Source organism: Scyliorhinus canicula, chromosome 11, assembly GCF_902713615.1.
Source record: "Scyliorhinus canicula chromosome 11, sScyCan1.1, whole genome shotgun sequence".
Classification (NCBI taxonomy): domain Eukaryota; kingdom Metazoa; phylum Chordata; class Chondrichthyes; order Carcharhiniformes; family Scyliorhinidae; genus Scyliorhinus; species Scyliorhinus canicula.
This window is the reverse complement of record NC_052156.1, coordinates 90,293,453-90,321,211: the sequence shown is the minus strand read 5'-3', so window position 1 is coordinate 90,321,211 and position 27,759 is coordinate 90,293,453. Positions and strand designations below refer to the sequence as shown.

Here is a 27,759-nt window from a genome sequence, read left to right as displayed (position 1 = left end):
AGGGGAGGGGGGAGAGGGGAGGGGGAGGGGGGGAGAGGGGAGGGGGGGAGAGGAGAGGGGAGGGGGGGGAGAGGGGAGGGGGGGAGAGGAGAGGGGAGGGGGGGAGAGGGGAGGGGGGGGGAGAGGAGAGGGGGGAGGGGGAGAGGGGAGAGGGGGGGAGAGGGGAGGGGGGGGGAGAGGGGAGGGGGGGGGAGAGGGGAGGGGGGGAGAGGGGGGGAGAGGGGAGAGGGGGGGAGAGAGGGGAGGGGGGAGAGAGGGGAGGGGGGAGAGAGGGGAGGGGGGGAGAGAGGAGAGGGGGGGGGGGGAGGGGGGGGGAGGGGGGGGGAGGGGAGGGGGGGGAGGGGAGGGGGGGGGGGGAGGGGGAGGGGGGAGGAAGACCCCAGTCTGAATGGACTGGTCTAGACTGGTGAAGTAGGCAAGAGACTTTTTCATTGCAAGAGCTTGCGAGCAGATGTGGTGCTGCTGCAGGAGACCCATCTGAGGATGTAGGACCATGTAAGGCTGGGTGAGCCAGGTGTTTCAGTGAAGCTTTGACAGCAGGGCCCGAGGCGGTAGCGATATTGGTGGGTAAGAGAGTTAGGTTTCAGATGGCCATGGCAGATCAGGGGGCAGATACATTAAAGCGACGGGCGCTTTGGAGGGGAGGTTGGTGGTGTTGGTTAGCGTGTGTGCCCCGAATTGGGATGATGAGGATGTTTTGTATCAGTTAATTTTAGGTGGGTACTTAAACACAGAGTTGCATCTGAAGCTGGGTTTATCTAAGCCGCGCCCTTGACCCCTTTGTATGCACCGTTCATGAAGGAGATGGGGGTAGCGGACATGTGGTGGTTCTTATATGCAGGGGGTAGAGAGTTTTGCTTTTTTTCCCCAGCTTATAATGTATATTCGAGGATTGATTTCTTTATTATGGTGAAGTCATTGTTGTTGGGGGCGAGGAAAGTGGAATACTCAGCGATCATTATTTCAAATAATGCTCCTCATCTAGTGGATATAGTCTTGGAGAAGAGGTCTGCACAGAGATTGGCGTGGAGATTGGATGTGGGTCTGCTTGCGGATCTGGCTTTTTGTGAGGATGGCAAAGGTGGTTGATGATTATGTGGGGTTCAATAAAAATGGGGAGGTCTCGTCATTGGTGACACGAGAGACGTTGAAGGCGGTGGTACGGGCGAGATCATCTCGGAAAAGGCACAGGTGGATAAGGAGGTAAGAGAGGAGCGGCAGTGGATGATAGACAAAGTTTGGAAGTTGATGGGAACACGCAGGAACTTTTGGCAGCAGAAAGGAAGAGCAGATGCATTTTGACCTTTTGTCTACTGGGAAAGCGATACGCCAGTTGAGGCAGGCGACGGGCGTGGTGTATGTGTAAGGAGAGAAGGCCAGTCACTTGCTAGTAGGACAGCTCCGCCGGCAAACTGCCTACTGGGAAATTGTTCAGGTCTGTGACAGCGCTGGAGCAGGTGAATGGGGCATTCGAGGAATTTTATAGGAAATTATATTGTTCAGAGCCTCCGGGGGACAAGTCGGATATGAAAGAGTTTTTGGTGGGGCTAGAGTTTCCCCCAATGGATGAGGAGGATGGGGCAGGGCTGGAGGAGCCAGTGAGGATCGAGGAGGTTCGGACGGCGATAGGGAAAATGCCAATGGGAAAGCACTGGGGTCAGATGGGTTCCCAGTGGAATTTTATAATAAGTTTTCGGACAGGTTGGTACCGCTGTTGGCAGAGATATTTGAAGATGCGATAGCCAGAAGGGTGCTTCTGGAGATGATGGGACAGGCATCTATTTCGCTTTTCTTCAAAAAAGATAAGGACCCAGTGTAGTGTGGGCCTTATAGGCCAATATCCCTGCGAAATGTGGATGCCAAGATTTTTGCCAAAGTGTTGGCACTTAGGCTGGAGGATTACCTTCTGCAGGTGGTTCCGGAGGATCAGACAAGGTTTATAAAGGGTAGGCAGTTGTCCTCGAATGTGCAGTGCTTGCTAAATGTGGTGCTCTACGCATCCGAAGGCGGGGGGCGGGGGGGGAACGACACGCTAGAGGTGGTGGTGGTGCTGGATGTGGAGAAGGCATTTCATCGGGTTGAGTGGAGTTATTTGTTTGCGGTGTTGGAACAGTTGTGATGTCAAATTGTTATATAAGGATCCAAAGTCGAGTGCTTGTATGATTGAGGTGAACTCGGCAGGTTTTCAGCTGCATAGGGAAACGAGACGAGGATGTTCCATGTCCTCCCGTTTGTTTGTGCTGGGGGGGGGGGGGGGGGGGTCTCGTGTACAGGGCGTCCTTGTATACCAACGAACTGTGGGGAATAATGGGGCTGTTCAAGTGATTTGGGGCTTTTTCGAGATACAAATTGAATTTGGAGAAGTGCGAGTTCTTTTTGGTCTCTCCGCCAAGAAAAGGAGTGAGCTTGAGGGGTTGCTGTTTCACTTCACTATCTGGGAGTACAGCTGGCTCAGGATTGGGCTTGGTTCTTACTGTAAATTGAATTTTACAAGCCTGGCGGGCAGGGTCAAGGCGGATCTGTTGAGGTGGGACAGCCTCCCCCCACTCATTTGCAGGCCAGTGCAGACAGTAAAGATTTGTGTTTTGTCACGGGTTTTTATTCTTATTCCAGTGTTTACCAGTCTTCTTGCTAAAAGCATTTTTATGGGGGTGGAACGATTAATTTTGTCGTTTGTCTAGACAGGCCAAGGTAGCAAGGATTTGGAAAACGGTGCTTCATTATTGAGCAGCAAACTCCAAGAAATTGTGGGGTTGGGGTAGGGAGGCGGAGGCATGGGGCTGGTTTAGCACAGTGGGCCAAACAGCTGACTTGTTAAGCAGAAGGTGGCCAGCAGCGCTGGTTCAATTGCCGTACCAGCCTCCCCGAACAGGCACCAGAATGTGGCGACTAGGGGCTTTTCACAGTAACTTCATTGAAGCCTATTTGTGACAATAAGCGATTTTCATTTCATGTGGGTGAGGCTGGAGGTAGGACCCTGTAGGGGGTCGGGTAGCAGGCAGTGGCACCACACCTGTTTGCCCCAGGGACATTCCTGTGGTAGTGGCCACACTGAAGATATGGAGACATTTCGGCAGCATAGGGACGGGTCAAAGTTGATGCCGATTCGAGAGAATAATTTGTTTGAGTCGGCGAGATTGGATGCTAGGTTTCGGGGCTGGGAGGAGCGGCAGATGCTGGAAATGACGGACTTTGGAAGGGTTGTTCGCAAGTTTAAAGGAGTTGGCGGAGAAGTTTTGAATTCTACGGAAGGAGACCTTTAGTTATGTGCAGGATTTTGCAAGGAAGGCTTTCTGATATTTCCGGTGACACTGCCCTCCTTGTTGGAGGGGGTGTTGTCAGTAATGGGGTCATTTCGACGATTTAGAGGAGGACTCGGGAGGAAGATACAGTGCTGTTGGAAGGGGTTAAGGCCAAGTGGGAGGAGAAGCTGGGGGCGATAAGAGGGTCCTGGTGTGAGGTATCGCAGAAGGTGAATACCTCAACTTCATGCACGAGACTAAGGCTAATATCATTAAAGGTGGTTCGTAGGACGCACTTGGTGAGGTCAAGGTTGAGCCGGCTGTTTGAGGGGGTGCAGGACTCTTGTGAGCAGTGTGGGAGGGGCCCGGCCAACCATGTACGTATGTTTTGGTCCTGTCCGAAGTTGGAGATGTTTTGGTGGTCTTTCTTCAGCACCATGTCGGTGATCTTGCACTTGGACCCGGTCCCCTGGGGGCCATATTGAAGGTATGGGATCTACCAGAGCTGCAGACTGGGGCAGGGATGGATGTTTTTGCTTTCACCTTGCTGATTGCTCGCAGGCGGGTTCTGTTGGGGTGGATGAAGGTCAGCCTCTCCGCCGTGTGCCTCAGTGTGGTTGGGGGACCTGATGGAGTTCCTGGATCTTGAGAAGGTTAAGTCCAATTTGAGGGGGGCTACTGAGGGGTTCTATAAGAAAGGAGTCTGTTTATTCTACACTTTAAAGGGTTGGTCACCGTCAGCTGCTAAAGGCGGTGGGGAAATAGGGAGGGTGGCACAGGTTATTGTTCAAATCATTTATGTATTAGTTGGTAGTTTGTGGGGGGGGGGGGGTTCTTCTGTTCTTTCTACTTTGTGGTTTTTGTTTTATGTATAAAATGTTAAAAAACAACTTAAAATATTTGCACAAAATTAATTCCACAGACTCATTTTCTATCTGACCAACACTCACTTTGTTAACTCTTCTCTTTTAAGTTTCTACACAAACTCTTCCTTGTCTACCTTTATATTTCTGGCTTGCTTGCTGTCGTACTTTAATTTTTTTCCCCCCTCTCGATAATTTTAGTCTTTCTTTGCATTTTTATATTCTGCCCAGTCTTACTGACCTGCCACTTATCTTTGTACAATTATATGCTTTCATACTTTCTTTAACTTTCTTAGTTAACTACAGGTGGTGGGACCTCCCCTTTTCTTTCTTTGTGGAATGTGTGTTCTGTGCCTTTCTGAAGTATGATTTTAAATGTCTGCAGCTCCAAATCTATTGACTTATCCCTGAACCTAATTTTGTCCATATATGGACCATGGCTGTGATGAGGTCAGGAGCTGAGTGGCCCTGTCGGAACTCAAACTGAGAATCAGTGAGCAGGTTATTTCTGAGTAAATGCTGCTTGATAGTGCTATCGGTGGCCCCTTCAATCACTTTACTGATGATTGAGAGTAGACTGATGGGGCAGTAATTGGCCAAGTTGGATTTGTCCTGCTTTTTGTAAACAGGATATACTTGGGGAATTTTGCACATTGGTGGACAGATGCCAGTTTTTGCAGCTGTACTGGAACAGCTTGGCTAGTTCTGGAGCACAAGTCTTCAATACTCTGGCTGGAATGTTGTCAGGGTCCAACTGGCTGGAATGTTGTCAGGGTCCAAAGACTTTGCAGTGCCCAGGACTGTTCCTAGAATCAAATTAGTTGAAGTCTGACATCAGTCTGAAGTCTGACAATCCAGCACGGTAGCATTGTGGATAGCACAAATGCTTCATAGCTCCAGGGTCCCAGGTTCGATTCCAGCTTGGGTCACTGTCTGTGCGGAGTCTGCACATCCTCCCTGTGTGTGCGTGGGTTTCCTCCGGGTGCTCCGGTTTCCTCCCACAGTCCAAAGATGTGCAGGTTAGGTGGATTGGCCATGATAAATTGCCCTTAGTGTCCAAAATTGCCCTTAGTGTTGGGTGGGGTTACTGGGTATTGGGGATAGGGTGGAGGTGTTGACCTTGGGTAGGGTGCTCTTTCCAAGAGCCGGTGCAGACTCGATGGGCTGAATGGCCTCCTTCTGCACTGTAAATTCTATGACATCTTAAGAACATAAGAACTAGGAGCAGGAGTAGGCCATCTGGCCCCTCGAGCCTTCTCCGCCATTCAATGAGATCATGGCTGATCTTTTGTGGACTCAGCTCCACTTTCCGGCCCGAACACCATAACCCTTAATCCCTTTATTCTTCAAAAAACTATCTATCTTTACCTTAAAAACATTTAATGAAGGAGCCTCAACTGCTTCACTGGGCAAGGAATTCCATAGATTCACAACCCTTTGGGTGAAGAAGTTCCTCCTAAACTCAGTCCTAAATCTACTTCCCCTTATTTTGAGGCTATGTCCCCTAGTTCTGCTTTCACACGCCAGTGGAAACAACCTGCCCGCATCTATCCTATCTATTCCCTTCATAATTTTAAATGTTTCTATAAGATCCCCCCTCATCCTTCTAAATTCCAACGAGTACAGACCCAGTCTACTCAACCTCTCCTCATAATCCAACCCCTTCAGATCTGGGATTAACCTAGTGAATCTCCTCTGCACACCCTCCAGTGCCAGTATGTCCTTTCTCAAGTAAGGAGACCAAAACTGAACACAATACTCCAGGTGTGGCCTCACTAACACCTTATACAATTGCAACATAACCTCCCTAGTCTTAAACTCCATCCCTCTAGCAATGAAGGACAAAATTCCATTTGCCTTCTTAATCACCTGTTGCACCTGTAAACCAACTTTCTGTGACTCATGCACTAGCACACCCAGGTCTCTCTGCACAGCGCCGTGCTTTATATTTTATCGTTTAAATAATAATCCCGTTTGCTGTTATTCCTACCAAAATGGATAACCTCACATTTGTCAACATTGTATTCCATCTGCCAGACCCTAGCCCATTCACTTAACCTATCCAAATCCCTCTGCAGACTTCCAGTATCCTCTGCACTTTTCGCTTTACCACTCATCTTAGTGTCATCTGCAAACTTGGACACATTGCCCTTGGTCCCCCAACTCCAAATCATCTATGTAAATTGTGAACAATTGTGGGCCCAACACGGATCCCTGAGGGACACCACTAGCTACTGATTGCCAACGAGAGAAACACCCATTAATCCCCACTCTTTGCTTTCTATTAATTAACCAATCCTCTATCCAAGCTACTACTTTACCCTTAATGCCATGCATCTTTATCTAATGCAGCAACCTTTTGTGTGGCACCTTGTCAAAGGCTTTCTGGAAATCCAAATATACCACATCCATTGGCTCCCCGTTATCTACTGTACTGGTAATGTCCTCAAAAAATTCCACTAAATTAGTTAGGCACGACCTGCCCTTTATGAACCCATGCTGCGTCTGCCCAATGGGACAATTTCTATTCAGATGCCTCGCTAATTCTTCCTTGATAGATTCCAGCATCTTCCCTACTACCGAAGTTAAACTCACTGGCCTATAATTTCCTGTTCTCTGCCTACCTCCTTTTTTAAACAGTGGTGTCACGTTTGCTAATTTCCAATCCACCGGGACCACCCCAGAGTCTAGTGAATTTTGGTAAATCATCATTAGTGCATCTGCAATTTCCCTAGCCATCTCTTTTAGCACTCTGGGATGCATTCCATCAGGGCTAGGAGACTTGTCTACCTTTAGCCCCATTAGCTTGCCCATTACTACCTCCTTAGTGATAACAATCCTCTCAAGGTCCTCACCTGTCATTGCCTTATTTCTATCAGTCGCTGGCATGTCTGTTTTTATATTCTGAGCAAGTTTACTCTCATACTCTATCTTACTCTTCTTTATATCTTTTTTAGTAGCTTTCTGTTGCCCCCTAAAGATTTCCCAGTCCTCTAGTCTCCCACCAATCTTTGCCACTTTATATGCTTTTTCCTTCAATTTGATACTCTCCCTTATTTCCTTAGATATCCACGGTCGATTTTCCCTCTTTCTACCGTCCTTCCTTTTTGTTGGTATAAACCTTTGCTGAGCACTGTGAAAAATCACTTGGAAGGTTCTCCACTGTTCCTCAACTGTTCCACCATAAAGTCTTTGCTCCCAGTCTACCTTAGCTAGTTCTTCTCTCATCCCATTGTAATCTCCTTTGTTTAAACACAAAACACTAGTATTTGATTTTACTTTCTCACCCTCCATCTGTATTTTAAATTCCATCATATTGTGATCACTCCTTCCGAGAGGATCCCTAACTATGAGATAATGAATCAATCCTGTCTCATTACACAGGACAAGATCTAGGACCGCTTGTTCCCTCGTAGGTTCCATTACATACTGTTCTAGGAAACTATCGCGGATACATTCTATAAACTCCTCCTCAAGGTTGCCTTGACCGACCTGGTTAAACGAATCGACATGTAGATTAAAATCCCCCATGATAACTGCTGTACCATTTCTACATGCATCAGTTATTTCTTTGTTTATTGCCTACCCAACCATAACGTTACTATTTGGTGGCCGATAGACTACACCTATCAGTGACTTTTTCGCCTTACTATTCCTGATTTCCACCCAAATGGATTCAACCTTATCCTCCATAGCACCGATGTCATCCCTTACTATTGCCCGGATGTCATCCTTAAATAACAGAGCAACACCACCTCCCTTACCATCCACTCTGTCAACCATGTTTCAGTAATGGCCACTAAATCATAGTCATTCACGATGATTTGTGCCATCAACTCATTTACTTTATTCCGAAGACTACAAGCATTCAGGTAAAGTACACTTATGTTGGTTTTTTTACCTCTGTTTTGAATCTTAACATCTGCAGTTTTATTCCTTTTAGTATTACTGGGCCTATTCATTGAGCTCCCCTCAGTCACTGTACCTTGTACTGTCACCCTTTTTGATTTTTGACTATGTCTTCTCTGCCTTGCACTTTTTCCCTTACTTCTTTTTGCTACTGTCCCTGTTTTACTACCTTCCAACTTCCTGCATCGGTTCCCATCACCCTGCCACATTAGTTTAAACCCTCCCCAACAGCTCTAGCAAACAACCCCTCCCCCCCCAGGACATCGGTTCCAGTCCTGCCCAGGTGCAGACCGTCCGATTTGTACTGGTCCCACCTCCCCCAGAACCGGTCCCAATGCCCCAGGAATTTGAATCCCTCCCTCTTGCACCATCTCTCGAGCCACGCATTCATCCTATCTATCCTGACATTCCTACTCTGACTAGCTCGTGGCACTGGTAGCAATCCTGAGATTACTACCTTTGACGTCCTACTTTTTAGTTTAACTCCTAACTCCCTAAATTCTGCTTGTAGGACCTCATCCCGTTTTTTACCTATATCGTTGGTGCCTATGTGCACCACGACAGCTGGCTGTTCAAACCCCCCCCCCCAGAATGTCCTGCAGCCGCTCCGAGACATCCTTGACCCTTGCACCAGGGAGGCAACATACCATCCCGGAGTCTCGATTGCGTCCACAGAACCGCCTGTCTATTCTCCTTACGATCGAGTCCCCTATCACTATAGCCCTGCCATTTTTCTTCCTGCCCTGAGCATTACAGCATTAAATGCTGGAGACCTCAGGAGACCCGAGATGGAAATTCTTCAGCCTTGCTTTTTGCACAGTGGTAAAAAGAGACTTCCCATCCATTTATTATCCTTTTATATAGCATAGATTTGTAAATGGGCTCTCATTTGTGACCTCAATAACATTAAACGCCTTTCCCTTCTGATTCAGGGTTACGTTTTTGTCTCAGGCATAGTTCAGGTGATCACATTCCTTTTCTAACAGGAGGGATATTAAATGTCCAAATTCTCTCCTGCCCTGACAGGGAGCAGAGTACTCTTGCTGAGCCAACATTGATGGAGTACCCATCCTCCCAACCCATTCCACTGTAACGCTCTTCTGGCTGCCGACCACTTACAATCTACTGATGACTATGTCCAGTCATCCCTCACCCACCTTACCCCTTTGGCTGGCACTCGCTCTCTTCCAGGCTTTGCTGGCTCCAGATTTGAGAATTCCACCATAGTCCAAGTGCTCCTCCTGCCTTCCATTAACCGTAAACCTAAGCTCATCCAAACGCCTGCTGCCTATATCCGAACTCAGACCAAATCTTGTTCACCCAACAAGCCTGTGCTCAGTGACCTACACTGACTTTCAGTTTATCAACATTTCAAATTTAAACCTCACCAACGCCTCCAATTTTTCCATTTGAATCTTCAAATCCTGATGAAAAAGAAATACTTGCATTTATCTAGCACCATTTGTGACCTCAGGACATTCCAGAACCATGAGGCATGCCTTCAACTGCCTTGACCCTGAGCTCTGGAATTCTTGGCTTGATTTCCCAGTGGCTGACTGAAAGGATCACACATCATGATTTTTGAGTTTTAAGACTTTAACTGTAACAAACAAAATCAGCTAAACTCTATTTAGTTGGCCTCTAATGTTATAAACTATATAACTACAGAAAAAACCCACCCCATAACATTTTAACATGTCAAAAATCCCCGCACTACGACTGTACTTAACTGCCTACTCTCTACAGAATTGCAGTTTTCACCGGAATCATTCCAACGTCACTCTCCGCTTCCAAGATTCGTAACATCGGGCGACCGTCAAAAGACACTTAGTTTTTGGGGCACTCTAAACTGAGTAGTAGCAGTAAGGCTCATTCCAGCAACAGGCCAGGTGGCTGGATTACCATGGGAAGGCTCCCGCCAATATTTCTTTTCTCCCCACCACTGCCAGCAGTCACACCAGAATGAATCTCCCCCATTTCTTAGACTGGTAATAAGCTGTATGTACTCTTTCACTCTGCAATTAGATTTGTGACTGGTGTCCCTTTTCACACCCATCACTGTGATGTGGCTGTCATTGTGCACAAGGTGCCAACAAGGCTTCTGTTAAGTTATCGAACCTTGCATGAGAACGCAGCTGCCTACTTGAAAGGATTGGTACATTTTACTGTCTTTTCTTATAATCTGTGGTCATGTGACTTGGTCAGATTGGTCACTCCCAGAATGAGCGCCATCTTTGGTCTTAATTCAGTTCAGTTTGCGGCTGTCAATGACTAGAACGAGGTACAACTGAAGCTGTAGCTAACTAATTTTATTACTGAGGATGCCTTTCGCCGAAAGGTTAAAGCTCTGTTGACTGATAGTTGTACTTGCTAAACTGTCAATTCTTGTTCACTGCTAATTTATATTTTATTGTTTTTAGTGTTTAAATTAATTGGATTGTTGTGTAATTTCTATCGCTGCAGCATTAGCCTCTTGGCCAGGTCGCTATTGTAATATACATAGGCATAGTAAAGGGCCAAGCTAGGAGCTGTCTCCATGCTTGCTTCTAGACTCAGAGGTGTAGATCATGTGTACTCTTACATCACTGTGTCGGCGGTATTGTACTCGAGCCCTTATACTACATATCTTGTTCTAGCAACTGTTAGAGGATGGTGGCTCTATTGCTGAAAGTAAACTTAGTTAAATATGAGTTTTTCTGGCATCTGCGTCTTTTTCATCCTCTTTTTCCATTTGTTGGCATTTTGGCGAAACCCCAGTTGTAGTGAAAGGTGCTGGTTAGTTTATCCCACTGTTTTCTGGGTTGCACAGACTCTGGGATCGTCTCTATTGTGTTTTTTTTTCTCTTCCTTTATGCGTCTCGCCATTATGCACGCTGGGAATGGAAGATGGCTCTCCTGTTGGGAAGGTTTGACTTGGTAGTAAGTTTACCTTTGCGTTTGGTTGTGTGGTGTGCTGCCATCAATAATTGGCTGCTACTTGGTTCTAGCATCGTTTTGCCACTGTCATGCTTGCTAGGGATTGCAGCATATTCTCTGCTGTCTCTCGGTTTATCTTTTCAACCAACATTGGACCGGAGGTTAAGGTGCTCATTGTTGCTGATACCCTCGCTTGACTGTTTTCTACTTGAGGTGCTGTGGTAACCCTCTGATTGGTTAGTTTGTTTGACCACCTGTAATGAAAGTGACAAACTCTGAAAAAGAGAGAAGACAGTTCAGAACTGAAGTCCCAGTCGAGAGAATCTTCCTTGTTGGAATTCCAGCAAACTTGCAGTTCTGTATAATTTATGACCGTGGCTATCTTTATGTCTTCGGAGGAGATTCCGGGCTCTACAGGCATCAAGAGAGCGAGAGACTGGTGAGGGATGATATACATCAGCTCGAAGTTTAATTTTATTCCGATCCAGGACCAGACCTCAATTGTGGCTAGGATAGTGGACAGAAACACCACTATTTTATTTTGTAAGACTGAGGAAAGGATACCTTGCTCTTGTAGTGATTTAACGCAAAATAGGGACACGATATATTGAAACCCAACTTTATTATAAACACGGTATTAAAGTATATTTAAAATCACACAAGAAAATAGCTTACAATTACCCCTTGAACAATTCTAATCAATACAATGACACAATAATCCTTAACTACTATTTTTACTTCCACGGAAACAACAAATCTCAGATTTCAATTCAGGAATGCCCGAGATGTCTGTAGAGACTGTTTGAACAGATTAACCTGAGCTCTGCCAAAACAATGCAGAATCTCCAGCTGTATTTCTTCAGAAACTGCTTCTCAGCTTGCCTTCCACCCACAGACTAATTCTGAACCTCAACACCTGACTGCTTCAACCTGGCTCCTCCCATTAACTACATTATCTCACTAAACTGAACACAATGTCTCTAATTAACTACTCCACAGGGAACTCTCTTAATCAAAATAAAAATCCGGTAGCCCAGACTTTTACCATATTTTAATTATACTTCTGGCTCACAAAATGCCGTAACTGTCTTGCAAACCAGGATTTCTAAAAACACTACTGCAGAAATTCCTACATTCATCACAGTTTGCTGCCATACCTTAATGGTTCCAGAATCATACCTATGACCAGAAGCTAGATTCCTCCAAGCCTATAACATGGTGTGTCAGTTGATCATAGCCAGAGGGTCTCAGCCATGGTTAGTCGTCTAATCGGGCTGTAATATTGACCTGTGTCTAATTTAAAGTTTGTTAGATGGCCAATAACCAAGATGCCCGCATTCCAGAACAAATATCCAAGATTCAGTCAAGAAACATGCTTTTGTGCTATCTTGGTGTGCAGTCACGACTGCATGAATTGAGATATTTGATGGCCTCGCACAGCTTTCAGAAGTGCCCTATTTGCTTACATTGAAAGCATTGGACTGAAATTGCTGGACATTGATCATGCCTATGTTTTGCTCCATAGTGCTGGCACAGTTGACCCACTGATCAGCAAGGATATTGCATCCTTTGGCCTGGAGTGTCCCTGTTTATGTGCTGCTTCATTAAATGGGAAGTGGGGTTTACTTTATACCACGGTTTGTTTCCTCCCCTTAATATAGATTCATGCTGCAAATGGATTTCAGATTGCCTGACAATCTGGATGGCTTTCGTAAAGGTTAGATTTTCCTGCCCTTGAAGTATATTGTAGTCACTCCTACAATTATTCTATATATTAGCTCAGATTTCAGGTTTATACAATCACAGCCTTCAGCCATTCTTTCCATCTCAGAAATGAAGGAGTTTTCCTGGTTGTTGGACACATTTATTGAATTTAACCCTTTCAAGGATTGTGTTACTTCTGCGGTTAAAATAAATATCAAATGATTTTAAAACGTCTTCAAATTTTTCAGATGGTTCATTAATTCCTTGTCTAAGGAATTAATGAATGGTGGCACAGTGGTTAGCACTGCTGCCACAGCGCCAGGGATGTGGGTTCAATTCCAACCTTTGGTGCTTGTCTGTGAGAGTTTGCACTTTCTCCACATTTATGCGTGGGTTTCTCTAGGTGCTTCAGTTACTTCCCACAGTCCAAAGATGTGCAGGTTAGGGGATTGGCCAAGATAAATTGCCCCTTTGTGCCCAAAAGGTTAAGTAGAGTTGCAGGGCTAATGAGAGCATGGGCGGAGGATGGGTGCTCTTTCCCAAGTTTGGTGTAGGCTCGATGGGCCGAATGGCCTCCTCCTTCACTATCGGAAGTCTATGATTCTAACTATTAAATCGTTGGCTATCAGGCCTACGGAAGAAAGCAGTGTGTTAACTTGTTCAGCTTCTGTATTCTTCAGATCTGAAGCAATCATGTGTATAAAGAATCTCTTTCTCCAAAGACCCCAATTTTGTGACTTATCTAAACCATGGAAAATCCCAATTTGATCTGGAAGAATGGATTTCTGATCCATGGTTACGTTTTTAAATTGCGGGTTCGGCTTCAGAGGTTTCCAAAATTCCCAAATGGCGCTGCTGTATGTTTCTGCACAAAGGGTATTCCCGCGCTTGCTGGTTTTAGGGGCAGCACGGTAGCATTGTGGATAGCACAATCGCTTCACAGCTCCAGGGTCCCAGGTTCGATTCCGGCTTGGGTCACTGTCTGTGCGGAGTCTGCACATCCTCCCCGTGTGTGCGTGGGTTTCCTCCAGGTGTTCCGGTTTCCTCCCACAGTCCAAAGATGTGCAGGTTAGGTGGATTGGCCATGCTAAATTGCCCTTAGTGTCCAAAATTGCCCTTAGTGTTGGGTGGGTTACTGGGTTATGAGGATAGGGTGGAGGTGTTAACCTTGGGTAGGGTGCTCTTTCCAGGAGCCGGTGCAGACTCGATGGGCCGAATGGCCTCCTTCTGCACTGTAAATTCTATGTTTAGTGGGCCTCCGCAATAATGGCATTCACAATCTCCGCATTTTAAATCTCTTCAACAATGGCTGCCCGGATCGGCTGGTTAGAGTCATGCCTTCTTAGCACAATGTTCTCGAGTCTTGGAAGCATCATATACGGGCTTTGCCTGGGTTTTTAAGCTGCCTACCCAGTCCCGGTTCATTTTTAGTTAACATTTTGTTCGAGTGAACTCGGCTGCCATGTGTTCAGGCGACCACTCAGGAATCGAGTTTCTAGAACCATGATTTAATTGGCAATTTCCAACCAATGCGGTATTTAACTTTTTCTAGGACTTGTGTTAGGCCTACTGACTCTACACTCTCTTGGCATTGAAGCTGGACCTCCATAGGGCAGCACAGTAGCAAAGTGGTTAGCACTGTTGCTTCACAGTGCCAGGTTCGATTCCCGGCTTGGGTCACTATCCTTGCGGTGTCTGCACGTTCTCCCCGTGTCTGCGCGAGTTTCCTCCAGGTGCTTCGGCTTCCTCCCACAAGTCCCGGAAGATATGCTTGTTCAGTGAATTGAACATTCTGACTACTCCCTCAGTGTAACCGAATAGGTACCGTAGTGTGGCAACTGGGGGATTTTCACAGTAGCTTCATTACAGTGTAATGTAAGACTACTTGTGACACTAATAACAGTTATTATTATTATGAGATTCAGTGGAGTTTTCTGCTGCAGTGAGGAATTCAATTTTTACCTTCTGCTTCAAAACCTTTCTTTTGAACTTTTCTCTGGTGATTTACTTCTGTGCCTTTGCTTCTTGAACATGTCTTCAGGTCAGAATACTACTTTGATTTTCTTCCTTCGTTCACCCGGAGTTTAATTTTCTTCTGCAGTCTTTGCAAGGTTTTAAGTTCTTCCAAAAATGTTGCAAAGTGTTGGACATAGTTCAATAGGTCTTATTGAGATACTCCAAGTCTTGGCTCGTATTAATGAACTATAGGAAACTATTTATGTCGGTAGAATAAAGGCCCAAGCTAGGAGCTGTCTCCACACTTACTTCTACGTCAGGCTCTGTCCAACACTGCACTAACTCCGAGGTGCAAGTAATGTGTTCTCTTTCGTGTGAATAAGGGTCTCTCTTGGTCCCGAGTATCCAGTGCACACATCTTACAGTTCATTATCATGTCCTCAAATTGCCCTGAAATGCCTGGCCACCAGATGGTGGATTGTGCCTGTGTTCTGCACTTGGTGATGCCCAGGTGGCCCAGTGTATTTTTTGGAGGAACTCAGGCCAAAGGGAAAGTGGGATGATCAACTGCTCATTATAGACCAGGAGATTCATCAATGACAATAAAGCTTTCATGGTACCACTGCTTGGTCTCTTTATTGCCACCCTTGTTGGCAGTAATTGAGAATGAGGGCACGCTCATCTCGTATTTGTTCTTGGCAAGTTGCCGTTTGCTTGTAGTCACCAGCAGATGTCCCCTTGTCAATTGTGAGTATGCTTCAATCTCCTCAATCAGATTGGCATCCTGTTTTGTTGGAAGGTACGGTATGCATCCTGCTCTGTGCAGGTGCATTTTTGGTGATACCAACCATTGCCTCACCAATGATGTTGATCTATTTAGTGTTCCGACCTTCTAGGCTGGGGCATATTAATTTACAGCCCCCCTTGATTCAGAGTCGCATTACAATTTAATTAACCAATAATTCTTAGGAAAATATCCAAATTCTTTGGCCTACGGGTGCCCAATTATTACAGTCACCAGGTTTGTAAATTTAAATACAATTACTTTTTATTCATAACAAGAACTATCATGAAATATGCAGAAAATACAACTGGTTAACTATTATCTTAACCCAACTTTGCATTCCTTAGGTCTCTGTAAATCATCCCACTGAGGCAGGATCCAATCATCGCCTGTTAACGGGCAGAATATGACCTTTTGGACAATTCATTGCCCATCAGCTAACTAATTGAACTGAGTCCCACCCTATCTCTTGGGTGCCACAGAGTCTGAGTTCTGTTGTCCAAAGTTAGCAGCGCGTACTATGTTGTAACTTTTGAATTCCCTTCTTTCCCTGCTGGACTTAAAGGTATATGTCCATTAAGCATTCATGGATCAAAACGATGATAACACAAATAAAGAAAGAGGAAATAAGGGAATGAACAGGAAGGGCCCTTACAGTAAAATGTTGGAGGCTGGGGTCTCAGTAAACAGGAAAAAATAATATTTCTGGGTTTTTTTCTACCTCTTTCTGCAGGATTGGAGAGCGTGGATCATTATCCAATCCTTGTAGCTGTGACGGGAATTCTTGTCCGAATCCTGGTTGACTCTGACGTTCAGGGGTAAGAAACAATGGGACAGGGGTTGAATTATTCTAGATGTGATACTTTACAATGGTCAAGTGTTGACCACCCTTTTGCATATTGTAATGTGAACAAGTTTACATTAGCCATCTGAACAAAACCAGTTCTCTTTAAGGCATGGTTGAGGAATAAGATGGGCAAACCTGGAGATTTGGGTCCATTAATCATAGCTATTCTGAAAAGGAGTTTTATGAAGGCAGGTCACAATATCTGAGCTTTTACAGAGCGCTGACAGAAACAATGGCAGGTTTTCAGGAGGTTCAACTCCATCTCATTGATTAATTCGCTTTAAGCCCTGCTTAAAATTGATTGCAATAAGATTTGCACACTTCATATCTACATTAGTGAAATGTTCACTGTTTCATTGTCTCCATTCTGTCAGTCACTGTACTTCAAAATAATTCATTGGTAATGAAGTGCTGCGAGAATGCGCCAATATGCGATTACCAGAAAAAAACATCTTGTCCAGCAAGCTATGAGAGAGATTACTGGACGGAGCGACATGAATGATTCTGTCATCTGAATATATTCACGTATTAAACATCTCCCTTTTCTTCAGGAACAAAATGCTTGTATATATTAATGTATATTCTAATGTATAGACTAATGTATATTCTCATCAGCTTGAAAGAAATAGCTAGCAGGAACCAAGAAAGATTCAATAAGTACCCAGTAAGTATTCCACAACTGACTAAAAGCCTTCATGGGTAATTTTTGTTTGGCTGCTGCACGCAATTCCATAATTGCTGTGTTTAATGTTTTTAATTTATTCATTAATTCACGATATGTGGGCATCTCAAGCAAGGTCACCATTTATTCCCCATCCCTAATTGCCTGAGAATATATAGTGTAAACTGCCTCTTGACTCACTGCAGCGAAGTGGTGAATAGACTCCAGCGCTTTTAGGGAGCGAGCTCCAGAATTTTGACCCAAGAATGATGATTGAATGACGATATTTTTCCATGTCATGAGGCTGTGTGACTTGAAGGAAAACTTAGTGATGATGGTGTTTCCATACAGGAGCCCTTGCCATTCTAGGTGGTAGAGGTTCAGGCTAGGGAGGTACTGTTGAAGCCGTGCTGAATTACTGTACTGCATCTTGTAGATGCTACACACTGCAAACATGACACACTAACAGTGGAACGATGGGTGCCAGTCAAGCAGGCTGTTTTGACCTTGATGGTGTCGAACTTCTTCAGTGTTGTTGGAGCTGCACTCTGATTCTGATTGGATTTGTTTATGGTCACGTGTGTCGAGGTACAGTGAAAAGTATTGTTCTGCATACAGTCCAGAGAGCTCATTCCATACATGAAAAAAAAACATAGGGCATACATAAATACACAGTGTAAATCATCCAGGCAAATGGAGAGTATTCCAATACAATTCTGACCTGGTCCTTGTAGGTGATGGAAAAACATTCAGGAGTGAGGAGGTAAATCACTCGTACATAATTTCCAGCCTTTTAGCTACTCTTGTAGCTACAGTGCTGTAGTCTTGTAGTCACAGCATCAGGGACCTGGGTTCAATTGTGTCCTTGGGTACCTGTCTGTGTAGAGTTTGCACATTCTCCCCGTGTCTCCGTGGGTTTCCTCCGGGTGCTCCAGTTTCCTCCCACAATCCAAAGATGTGCAGGTTTGGTGGATTGTCCATGCTAAATTGCCCTTTAGTGTCCAAAGATGTGGAGGTTAGGTGAGGTTACACAGATAGGGAAGGAAGTGGGTATACTTGATGGGCTGAATGGTCTTCTTTCCTTTTTTGTATCCAATGTGCACAGTAATGTCTTGATACCTCTGAATCAAACTGGCTTAAGACTGGTATTTGTAATGTTGTCAGAGGCTGAGGAGTAGATTGTCTTCCACTCAACACTTCTGGCTGAAGATGATTGTCAACACTTCAGCCTTGTCTGCTGCACTCACATGCTGGGTACTATTATCATTGATGATAGGGATGTTCCAATCACTTCAATTGAAATGCAGAATCGAAATAGATAATCTCCCAACTTTTTTTCTTCTTAATTAAGCTCCTTTTGTAAACGTTAATACATCCAGATTGAATAGGCACTTTGGAACGTTATCTGTGTACACTTTGAATTGCAATTATCTTGATTTGTGAATAGAGCAGAGATACTCCTTAAAGACCACAACATGGTATCGAACCTGACTGCTCGATGTAGTCTCTCAGCCCCTCACAATTTACCGATCTTTCCACTGAGATGAGCTCTTAACTGGGGTTTTACAACACTCAAGAGGAAAATTTCACTCCAATAGTTCTGGCAACTCTTATTGCATATGGACAGCAGCCAGTACACTGACACTGTTGCAGTGAGTTAATGCAGGAATGACTGTGATGGGGTAGGTCTGTGTAAAAGGTTTTCAGTGAGATGCTGCCAGGATTTAAAATAAAAGCTAGATACCAGATCATGACAGAGCACTCCATTTACTGCTGTATCTTTGCAGCCCATCAGGAGTGTTGTGAAGGAGTTCAATCAGAGCTCTTCTGCACTTGAGGGATATGGTAGCAGATTTCAATTGGCATCTCTGACACTGCACCAAGCTGAACACAGAAATGATGTAATTCTTGAATCCAGCACTGCGACTGTTTGCAGTTGGAGTCCCGGTGAAGATCTTACATGAACTTGTCTTGTGTCGTAAGAAACAGACTTAGCCTTCCAACAGATTACTGTCTGTAACCCTCCAGGTTTTCGATGGTGGTGGGTATGGTTGCTGTCAGTAAGATAATACCGCAAAGGAAATCACAGCTCACAAAGTAAACCGAATGCAAGTGATCAACTGATCATCAAAAAATTGTAAAGCAGGGTCTGATGGTGAATGATAAAAAGCAAATAATGCAGAAAACATTAGCAAGTAAGGAAACATAAACAGAATTGGAAACATTAATGCTGTTTCTCTCTTTACAGATACTGCCTGACTTGCTGAGTGTTTCTAACATTTTTCTCTGTTAGATTTCCAGCATCGACCAGCATCGAGGGCAGCACAGTTGTGCAGTAGTAGCATTGTAGTTTCACGGCGCCGAGGTCCCAGGTTCAATCCCGGCTCTGGGTCACTGTCCGTGTGGCGTTTGCACATTCTCCCTGTGTCTGCGTGAGTTTCGGCCGCACAACCCAGAGATGTGCAAAATCGATGGATTGAACACGCTAAATTGCCCCTTAATTGGAAAAACTGAATTGGGTACTCTAAATTTATAACAAAATAAAACATTTCCAGCATCAACAGTATTGTGCTTTCTGTTTTTCTATGATGAGTGGATCTTTCTGAATGTATGAAATCAACTGTTCATACGTCAATTGTCCTTCTTGCTGTTCTCTAGCTCCCCTCTGTTGTTCCCCACCATTCTGTGGCTAAGTGACATGCTTCCAGGCTGCTGCTGATGCTTCAGAGGTGCAGGAGCAGACTGTGCACATGCTTTACTGGCCAGTGCTTCACTCTGCTGGTGGGGTTGAGTGACTAGCTGTGGCCGTTTAGTATTGTAGCATTCGGTATCACTAAAGGAATGTATGGAATTTACCTGCTTCGATTTCTCTCTGATACCAGTGACTTCTTTATATAATGGGTGGCTCAGTATCTGCTGTTTTATCTGAATTTAGTTAAAGTCTTTGTCACCTGTAATGTTGATGCCAACACTAGCTTATCTCATTTTATTAATACAATTCTACTGTTTGCTTAGAAACCCCATCACACATTATGCATTAGACCTCTGTAGCACTCCAGTGTGACTGTTGCTAATGGGACATCACTGTTAGAAATGGGACAATACTGACACCAGTGTCCTCCTTCCCATCCCTGGAAATCATTTCCATAAGTGCTAGTGCCGTCTGTATTACTCTCCCGGACCAGACTCCAACAGTTGCTTGGATACCGGACAGAAACCCCAATATTTTATTTAATTTAATTTGTAAGACTGTGAGAAAGGCTACTTCACTCCAGGAATGATTCCATGTGCAAATGGTGATAAGGTAAATAAAACAAACTTTATTACTAACATAGGATTAAGATAACTTTCACATCATACAAGAAAATAGCTTGCAATTATCCATTAAACAATGCTAACAATGAAAATGAAACACTAACTTGGAACTGCAATTGTTTATCTCAACTCAAGCAAAACCGGTCTCAGGTCAAAATCCACATTTAAATACAGTTAGCAGACCGAGGAAAACTTATGTTATAGAGATGTCTCAGATAAACTGCTTTGAGAAGGAGAGATCCTTCAGGAACCAGCTTGCAGAAGCTTTCCTGTGTCATCCAGCATTTGGCAAAGTTGCTCACCTATGTTAACATGTACTAGATGCTGTGGTATGAAGAGGCAAGAGTTCAGCTCCTTTTTCACCAACACACCTTTAATGGTTCAAACTCACTCTGCACAGAACTCTACAGATCATCACAAGCTCCAGAGTCCACCTGAAGCCCCTTTACATATCAGTGTCAATCATTGAACACTTAACATAAATGAAACAACTAATTGCAATGTCTCGTAACCCATTACTTAACAGTCTCCCCTTCCTTGGAGAAAAAAAAACAATTAAGTAGAAACTAAAATTTCAAGAAACTAAAACACACACCTGATTCCCCCCTTTTTTTTAAGTAGAAGAAACAAAACCATTCACAGAAACAGGCGCCCTTCATTCACGATATCTAAAAGTTTCTGTGAACTAGCCCCTCTTTTCGTGAAACAGTCTGACAGTTGATAGCTACTGTCAACCCATTTAATTTTTGTTATTTCCCCTCTGTCCAACATCTGCTTTAAACTTGCGATGTCTATCCGTAACCTCTTTTCATTGACACTTTTTGTAGAGTGCACATTTTCCCACAGAGATTTATTGTCAATGTGACAGTCAATAGGTATATTACCTAAATCCTCTAATCCCAAAATTTCTGTCAATATCTGACTTATATAAAAGGCCATATCCACTGCTTCCTCTAAGCTTAATGTCTCAGCAGCCAAAGTGCTTTTGACCACTCTCCTTATTTTCTTTGTTTCCCACACAAGAGGGCAACATTTACCATTGTTCCCCAAAAGAAAAATGATAAAACCTCCTGCGCTTGAAACTCCATCACATAAATTTGCATAGGACACATCACTATAAACTATGAGTTTCAAATGCCTAGGATCACCTAAAACAGGGAACTTCAAAACATACTCCTGCATTTTTAATTTGGCCAACACTTTATTTGCTCTTGTGTCTTCCACTTTGGGATCATTCACCTTTGGACTCAACTCTAAAACATCAAAACTCACGTCTGGTCTAGTCTGTTTACCTAACAAATTCAGTTGCCCAATTAAACTTCGCAGTTGCTCTTTTTCTATCTTCGAAACCATTGCGTCTTTTTGTGAAACCCGGCCACTAATTGCTATTGGACTGATGCTTTCCAAGTAAGATTGCTGACGTAAAGTTGTCCCTAACTGAGTCTGTCTTCTGTTTGAATAAGGTATCGTTATCCGTAAACTGAACTCCTGTCAAAACCAGGAGCCTATCCATGTTGCTCACTCTAGCACAGTCAAGTAATTTAAAGGCCAACAGAGACTGTGGAAATTCCAGCCTGTGTTTCTGCAGCTTTTTATATAGTCTGCCAAATTCCATTATATAGTCTTCCATAGATAAATCCTCCATTTTCCGGAACTTATCAAAATCCGACCATGCTTCATACGCACTTAACAAGTCATCTTTCTTATAAATCTTGTCCATATAAAGTAATAAAGTCGCCAGACCTCCTTCTGAGTCTAACTCTTCCAACTCCAGCTCAGAAAGCTGGATTTTACTGCCATATGGTAAAGAAAGAGCCAATGCCATACCTTGTTTTCTCTTTCCTAAAGCAGTCACCTTAGTCCACATAACTACTGCACTTCTCCATTGGTCGTATGATTCCCTTTCAGAAAATAGGGGAGGATAATCATAACCAGCCATCTTTGTTCTGGGTTCAATCATGTTTCCCTTTTTTTTCACTCCTTGGTTTGATCTGGAAAAATTGTATCTTTCAAGCCTTCACATTTACACAGCAACCATCCTCTGCTACCATTGTTAACATGTACTAGATGCTGTGGTATGAAGAGGCAAGAGTTCAGCTCCTTTTTCACCAACACACCTTTAATGGTTCAAACTCACTCTGCACAGAACTCTACAGATCATCACAAGCTCCAGAGTCCACCTGAAGCCCCTTTACATATCAGTGTCAATCATTGAACACTTAACATAAATGAGACAATCATTGAACACTTAACATAAATGAGACAACTAATTGCAATGTCTCTTAACCCATTACTTAACAAACTATTCTCATTCCCAATCTCAACTGCTTTTTTCCAGAAACTAGAGAGGGTGTTGCATGACATCTCCATCCCGATGATACTGGGAAGGGTGTCATGTGACAGCTCCATCCTGATTATACTGGGAAGACGTCACGTGACAACTCCATCTTGATGATAATGGGGAAGGTGGACAGATCAAGGTCATAGCTACTTTGTGTGCCAATCATAGCTCAGTTGGTAGAATTCTCACCTGAGTCCCGCTCCAGACCTTAAGCCCAAAAAACAAAGCTAATGCTCCAGTGTAGTGTGAGGGAATGTTGTTTTGTTGGAAGACGCTTTATAATGAAATGCCAAACCAAGGCGCATCTGCACTCTTGCTCCCATATTCATATCGTACTGTACATGTCCTTGAAATATTGTCGCAAAATCCATGGGTGACATGTTGACATAGCAGAAAGGCACCAACAGTTCCACCAAAAGTAGTACTGGCACTTTTTAATTCTTATGTTGATACTCAATCCTGCATCTATCTATTGTTTAGGGAAGTGGGGAAGAGTTTTCTACAGAGGCAGCCAATGTATCATAAGGTTTAGGTTAGCCATGGAAAAGGACAAGAAGCAATCCAGAGCAAAAATACTTCATTGAAGGAGATCATAACTTGCAGTGATGTGAGACCAAATCTGACTCGGGTAACTTGGAATCAAAGATTAGCAGGTAGAACTGTAATGGAGATGGTTCAGGTACAGTCAAAGTACATACACATGTACATGCATTGGTTAGCACTGCTGCCTCGCTGCACCGAGGAATTGGGTTCAATCCCGGCCCAGGGTCATTGTCCTTGTGGAGTTTGCACAATCTCCCCATGTCTGCATGGATCTCACCCTCACAACCCAAAGATGTGCAGGGTAGATGGATTGGCCACAATAGATTGCCCCTCAATTGGAATTTTTAAAAAGAAATTGCAAGGGACAATGGAAGGATGAGCAATGCCAGAGAGAGTTGAGACACTAGGTAGCCTTAGCATTGGGGGGTGGTGGGGTGGTGCAGAGGCACTGACCATAATCTCTGAGATACAGGACTGGTACCTGAGGACTAGAGAATTGCAAATGTTACACCCTTATTCAAAAAACGATGCAGGGATAAACTCAGCAATAGTGGGCAGGTAGCTTAACCTCGGTGGTGGGAAGATCTCTGGATGATCAACTGGTCTACTTTGTCCTGGATAGTGTTGAGCTTCCTGAGTGTTGTTGGACCTGAACTCTTCCAGGCAAGTGATGAGTATTCCATCACATTCCTGCTGTTCTGTGTTTTGTTTTTCTATTCTTCTGACCAATGTGAATAACCTTACATTTCCCCACAGTATACTCCATCTGTCATCTTGTTGTCTACTCACTGTCTGTATCTGTGCAACCTTTGTGTCCTCCTCGCATCTTCACCTAACTTTGTATCGTCTGCACACTTTGATGCATTAGTCTCTGCCTCTTCGTCCAACTCATTAATATAGATTGTAAATATTTGAAAACCCAGCACTCGTCCTTGCCATATTCCACTGGTATCAGCCTGCCAATTAAAAAATGCCTGATTAATCCCACCTGAAAGATCTTCTTATCTCTACTTGGGATAGGGTACTCGGTCCAGTTGAAGAGGTATGCAAAGCACTCTTTATATTTCAAGAATTCACTTCATAGATTTGCACAAAGTTGAATCAAAAAACTTTTATGAGTATGAAGAAAAGTCCTTGAGATGCAGGAGAATAAAATAAAAGGTTTCAAAATAAGAGCAATTCCAGAAAAGCTACAAAATAAAAGTTATTTCAAAAAAGGTTTTTTAAAAGTAATTTTCACAGATGCTTCAAGAATCTCGGAAGGCTAAAATTCTTCTCATAATCAGTCACACGGATCACATTCTTAAGGTAATCTTTATCTATGGTTTAGTCCCTTATTTACTTTAATTGGTTTAATTCTCAGCTGAGACCCCCTTGATTCGTTCAGGAAAGTGTCAGTCACTTAACAAGTTATTGGTTAATTAGACATTAAGCAATTACTCCAAATTAATTATCCTTTCTTTGATATTGTACGATTCCCGTGCCTCCTGTCCCACGGTCAAACTCCCTACGTCATGTCTGGTCTATTCACATTGTTGCGAGATTATTGCAAATTCATTGAATGTACCCTTGTATCGCTTCTCTAGCAGTACGTCCTTTGCAACATTTGTCAGCATCTATAGACAGTCATGGTCAAAATTCAATAGTTTAGCCAATTTTTATAACTTGATCATATCTCTGCAGATTCAGTAATTTTTCAAGAATAATTTTATTTTCCAGTATATTTTAGCTAATTATCTTCAGGGATCCCCTCTATAATTGTTGAATCCAACACCAGTCCACTACATGAACCAGTCTCCTCTCTGTGCTTATATATCACCAATAACTCCATGAACCCTTAATATGTGTTAGCTTTTTGAGTGATCTTTATTAAATGCGCTTTGGAAATCCAAGTTTACATCATCTATTGGTTTCCCTTTATCTGCTCTATTAAGTATCTCCTCAAAAAACGAATAAAAAACTCAAATACCATCCTCCCCCTTTTGTAAAACCATATTGACTTTGATCATACTATGCTTTTGTAAGTGCATTAAGACTTCCTTTATTATTAATAAATAATATTAATTATAATATAAATCCAGCATTTTCTTGATGATTGAGGGCCAACAGATGTTACACATAGCCATGGAGATGATCGAATAGAAACAAAAGATTTAAGTCCCGATTTTCTCTGGTGGGATAGTGGCAGAATAGGCAGAAAGATGTGACATTCAGGCCAATCCCCCTGCTGCCTGTGATTGCTGGTGGGGAAACAGGACCCAGCTTCCAGATCCATTTCACTCCCAATACCATCGCTCCCAAAGATCCATCCAGTGGGATATGGTAATAATTCCGGACTAATAGCTCAGAATTCTATATGGGAGGGAGAAAATTGGGTGTCACGTTGGCACAGTGGTTAGCAGTGCTGCCTCACAGTCCCAGAGACCCATATTCGATTCTGACCTTGGGTGAATGTGGAGTTTGTACATTCTTCCCGTGTCTGCGTGGGTTTCCTCCGGGTGCTCCTGTTTCCTCCCACAGTCCAGAGATGTGCACGTTAGCTGGATTGGCCATGCTAAACTGTCCCTGTGTGGGGTTATGGGGTAGGGTGTGGGATTAGGCCTAGGTAGGGTGCCTTTTCACGGGGTCGGTGCAGGCTTGATGGGCCAAATGGCCTCCTCTGCACTGTAGGGATTCTATGAAGATCTGGAAGATTGGCTATTCTTCTTCCGTTTCAAGCCTCTGGATCCTGCCAAACCATTAATGTGCAAGATTCTGAATGAGTTTGATCTGGTAGACACTGGGACATTTACCCCCAGCTGGTGAATCTAGAATATGTCAGCACAATTTTTCAATAAAAGGCTGATGATTTAGGACTGAGGAATTGCTTCACTCAGAGGATGAATGTTTTAAAGCCTCTACTCCAGAAGGTTCTCGATGCTCCATCATCGAATACATTTTTGGCTGGGATAGACGGATACTTATTCTTGGGAAATCACAGGGTATGGAGAAAAGGCAGATGATCCAGCATTATAGTTTTGAATTGTAGATCTTATGTTCTTAAACAACAACTGGATTCAACACAGCAAATTGGTGCCTCACTCTGGAAAAAACTGCTACAGATTACAGCTTTTCTTGCAATAGTCACTCAAAAGAGATACTGCAGCTCTTAGGGATGAACGTCATACTATAAACCAGAACTCTCATACTTCATGATCTAGACTGGAACATGACCTTCAATGAACAAAAGTTAGCATTTCAGATCAACAAAATAGCAACCTTAAAAATTACACAGTGGACTTAGTTTGAAACTTGTAGCTATTGTAAGCACTTGGAAGCAAAGATGTGTAAAGTCAGCATCTTTTTGGCCCTCCTGTCTCGGGAGGCAGTTGGTGCGTGCCAATGGGTCACTGACTGATTTGGCAGTATCTGGCTCTCTATGCGGTGTCGCCTCATCTCTTGCCTTCTGCTGAGATTCTTCTCTCCGCCTCTTTTCACTCCATCATTCGCTGCTGTCCACCAGCTCTGCCGATCGCTGGCAACTTGTGGTCCATGTCACAGGACTTCATGTCACATTTGCAGAAGTCTTTGATGTGAAGGGATGGGTGGCAGGTGGGTCTTAGTTGGTGGCTTTACAATATGTCCTTGGGGATCCTGCCACCCACCTTGCAGCTCACATATCTGAACCATCTCAAGTGCTGCTGGCTTGGTATGGCATACATGCTGAAGATATTACTATCTCGAGGACTTCTATGTTGGAGATGCAGTCCTGCTACCTATTGCCAAGGATTTGTTGGAGGCAGCAAGTATCGAATACATTGAGGTGTCGTTCTTGGTTGGCATACATTGTCCAGGCCTCCAGGCTGTAAAGCTGAATTCTGAGGACACAGGCTTGGAACACTCAAACTTTTGTGTTCCATGTGAGTACGCTATTTTTCCCACAGACTCTCAGTCAGCTTGCACAAACCAGTAGATGCCTTTCTAATGCACCTGTTGATTTCTGCATCGAGAGACAGGTTGCTGGTAATGGTCGAGTCCAAGTAGTTAAACTGTTGGACCACTCCATGTGTGGTCACCCATGTTGATGGATGGAGTATTTATAACATCATGTCCCATGATGTTTGTTTTCTTGAAACTGATGGTTAAGCCAAATTTGTTACAGGCATCCACAAGCCTGAAGATAAATCTCTGCAAACACTCTTCTGTGTGAGCTGTTAATGCAGCGTTGTCAGCATAGAGGAGTTCCCTGATGAGAACACTCTGCATTTTTGTCATTGCTCTAAGGTGGGTGAGGTTGAACAGGCTGCCGTCTGATTTTGTGTGAAGAAAAATTCCTCCTTTGGGAGACTTGAATGCAAATTCAGCCTATTCTGAACAAAAGACCTGCTCGTAGGAGCCTGCAGGACAATAGCAGACTGTACACTGCTTATTTCTCACGGTTCCAATCCAGGGAGAACTGTTGTATGCCTCATCCTTATTATCTTTCAGTTGGATGTCAACTATGCTGTCAAATGGAAAAGCCCAATTATTAAATACTATGCAACTGCAGAAGCTCCCTGTGTTGACTGGAATAGATACCTTTAACCCAACTGCAAGTCCATGAGACCAGTGGTACAGCCATGAACCACATGTCAGTGAAAGAAACATCTGATGACAAATTGTTGAGAAGTGCACAGGTTCCACTCTTCCACAGCTTTGG

The 27,759-nt window shown here is 43.9% G+C and overlaps 1 protein-coding gene across 2 annotated transcripts in view; it reads left to right on the top strand.

Moving 5' to 3' along the window:
- The window catches only part of LOC119973187 (E3 ubiquitin-protein ligase RNF123), a 537,603-nt gene that overhangs the window by 341,695 nt on the left and 168,149 nt on the right, over positions 1 to 27,759 (top strand). For both annotated transcript variants that reach the window (XM_038810837.1, XM_038810836.1), the window contains exon 35: positions 16,108 to 16,192. In XM_038810837.1, coding sequence (XP_038666765.1) covers positions 16,108 to 16,192 — 85 coding nt within the window. The remainder of the gene's footprint in view (positions 1 to 16,107; positions 16,193 to 27,759) is intronic.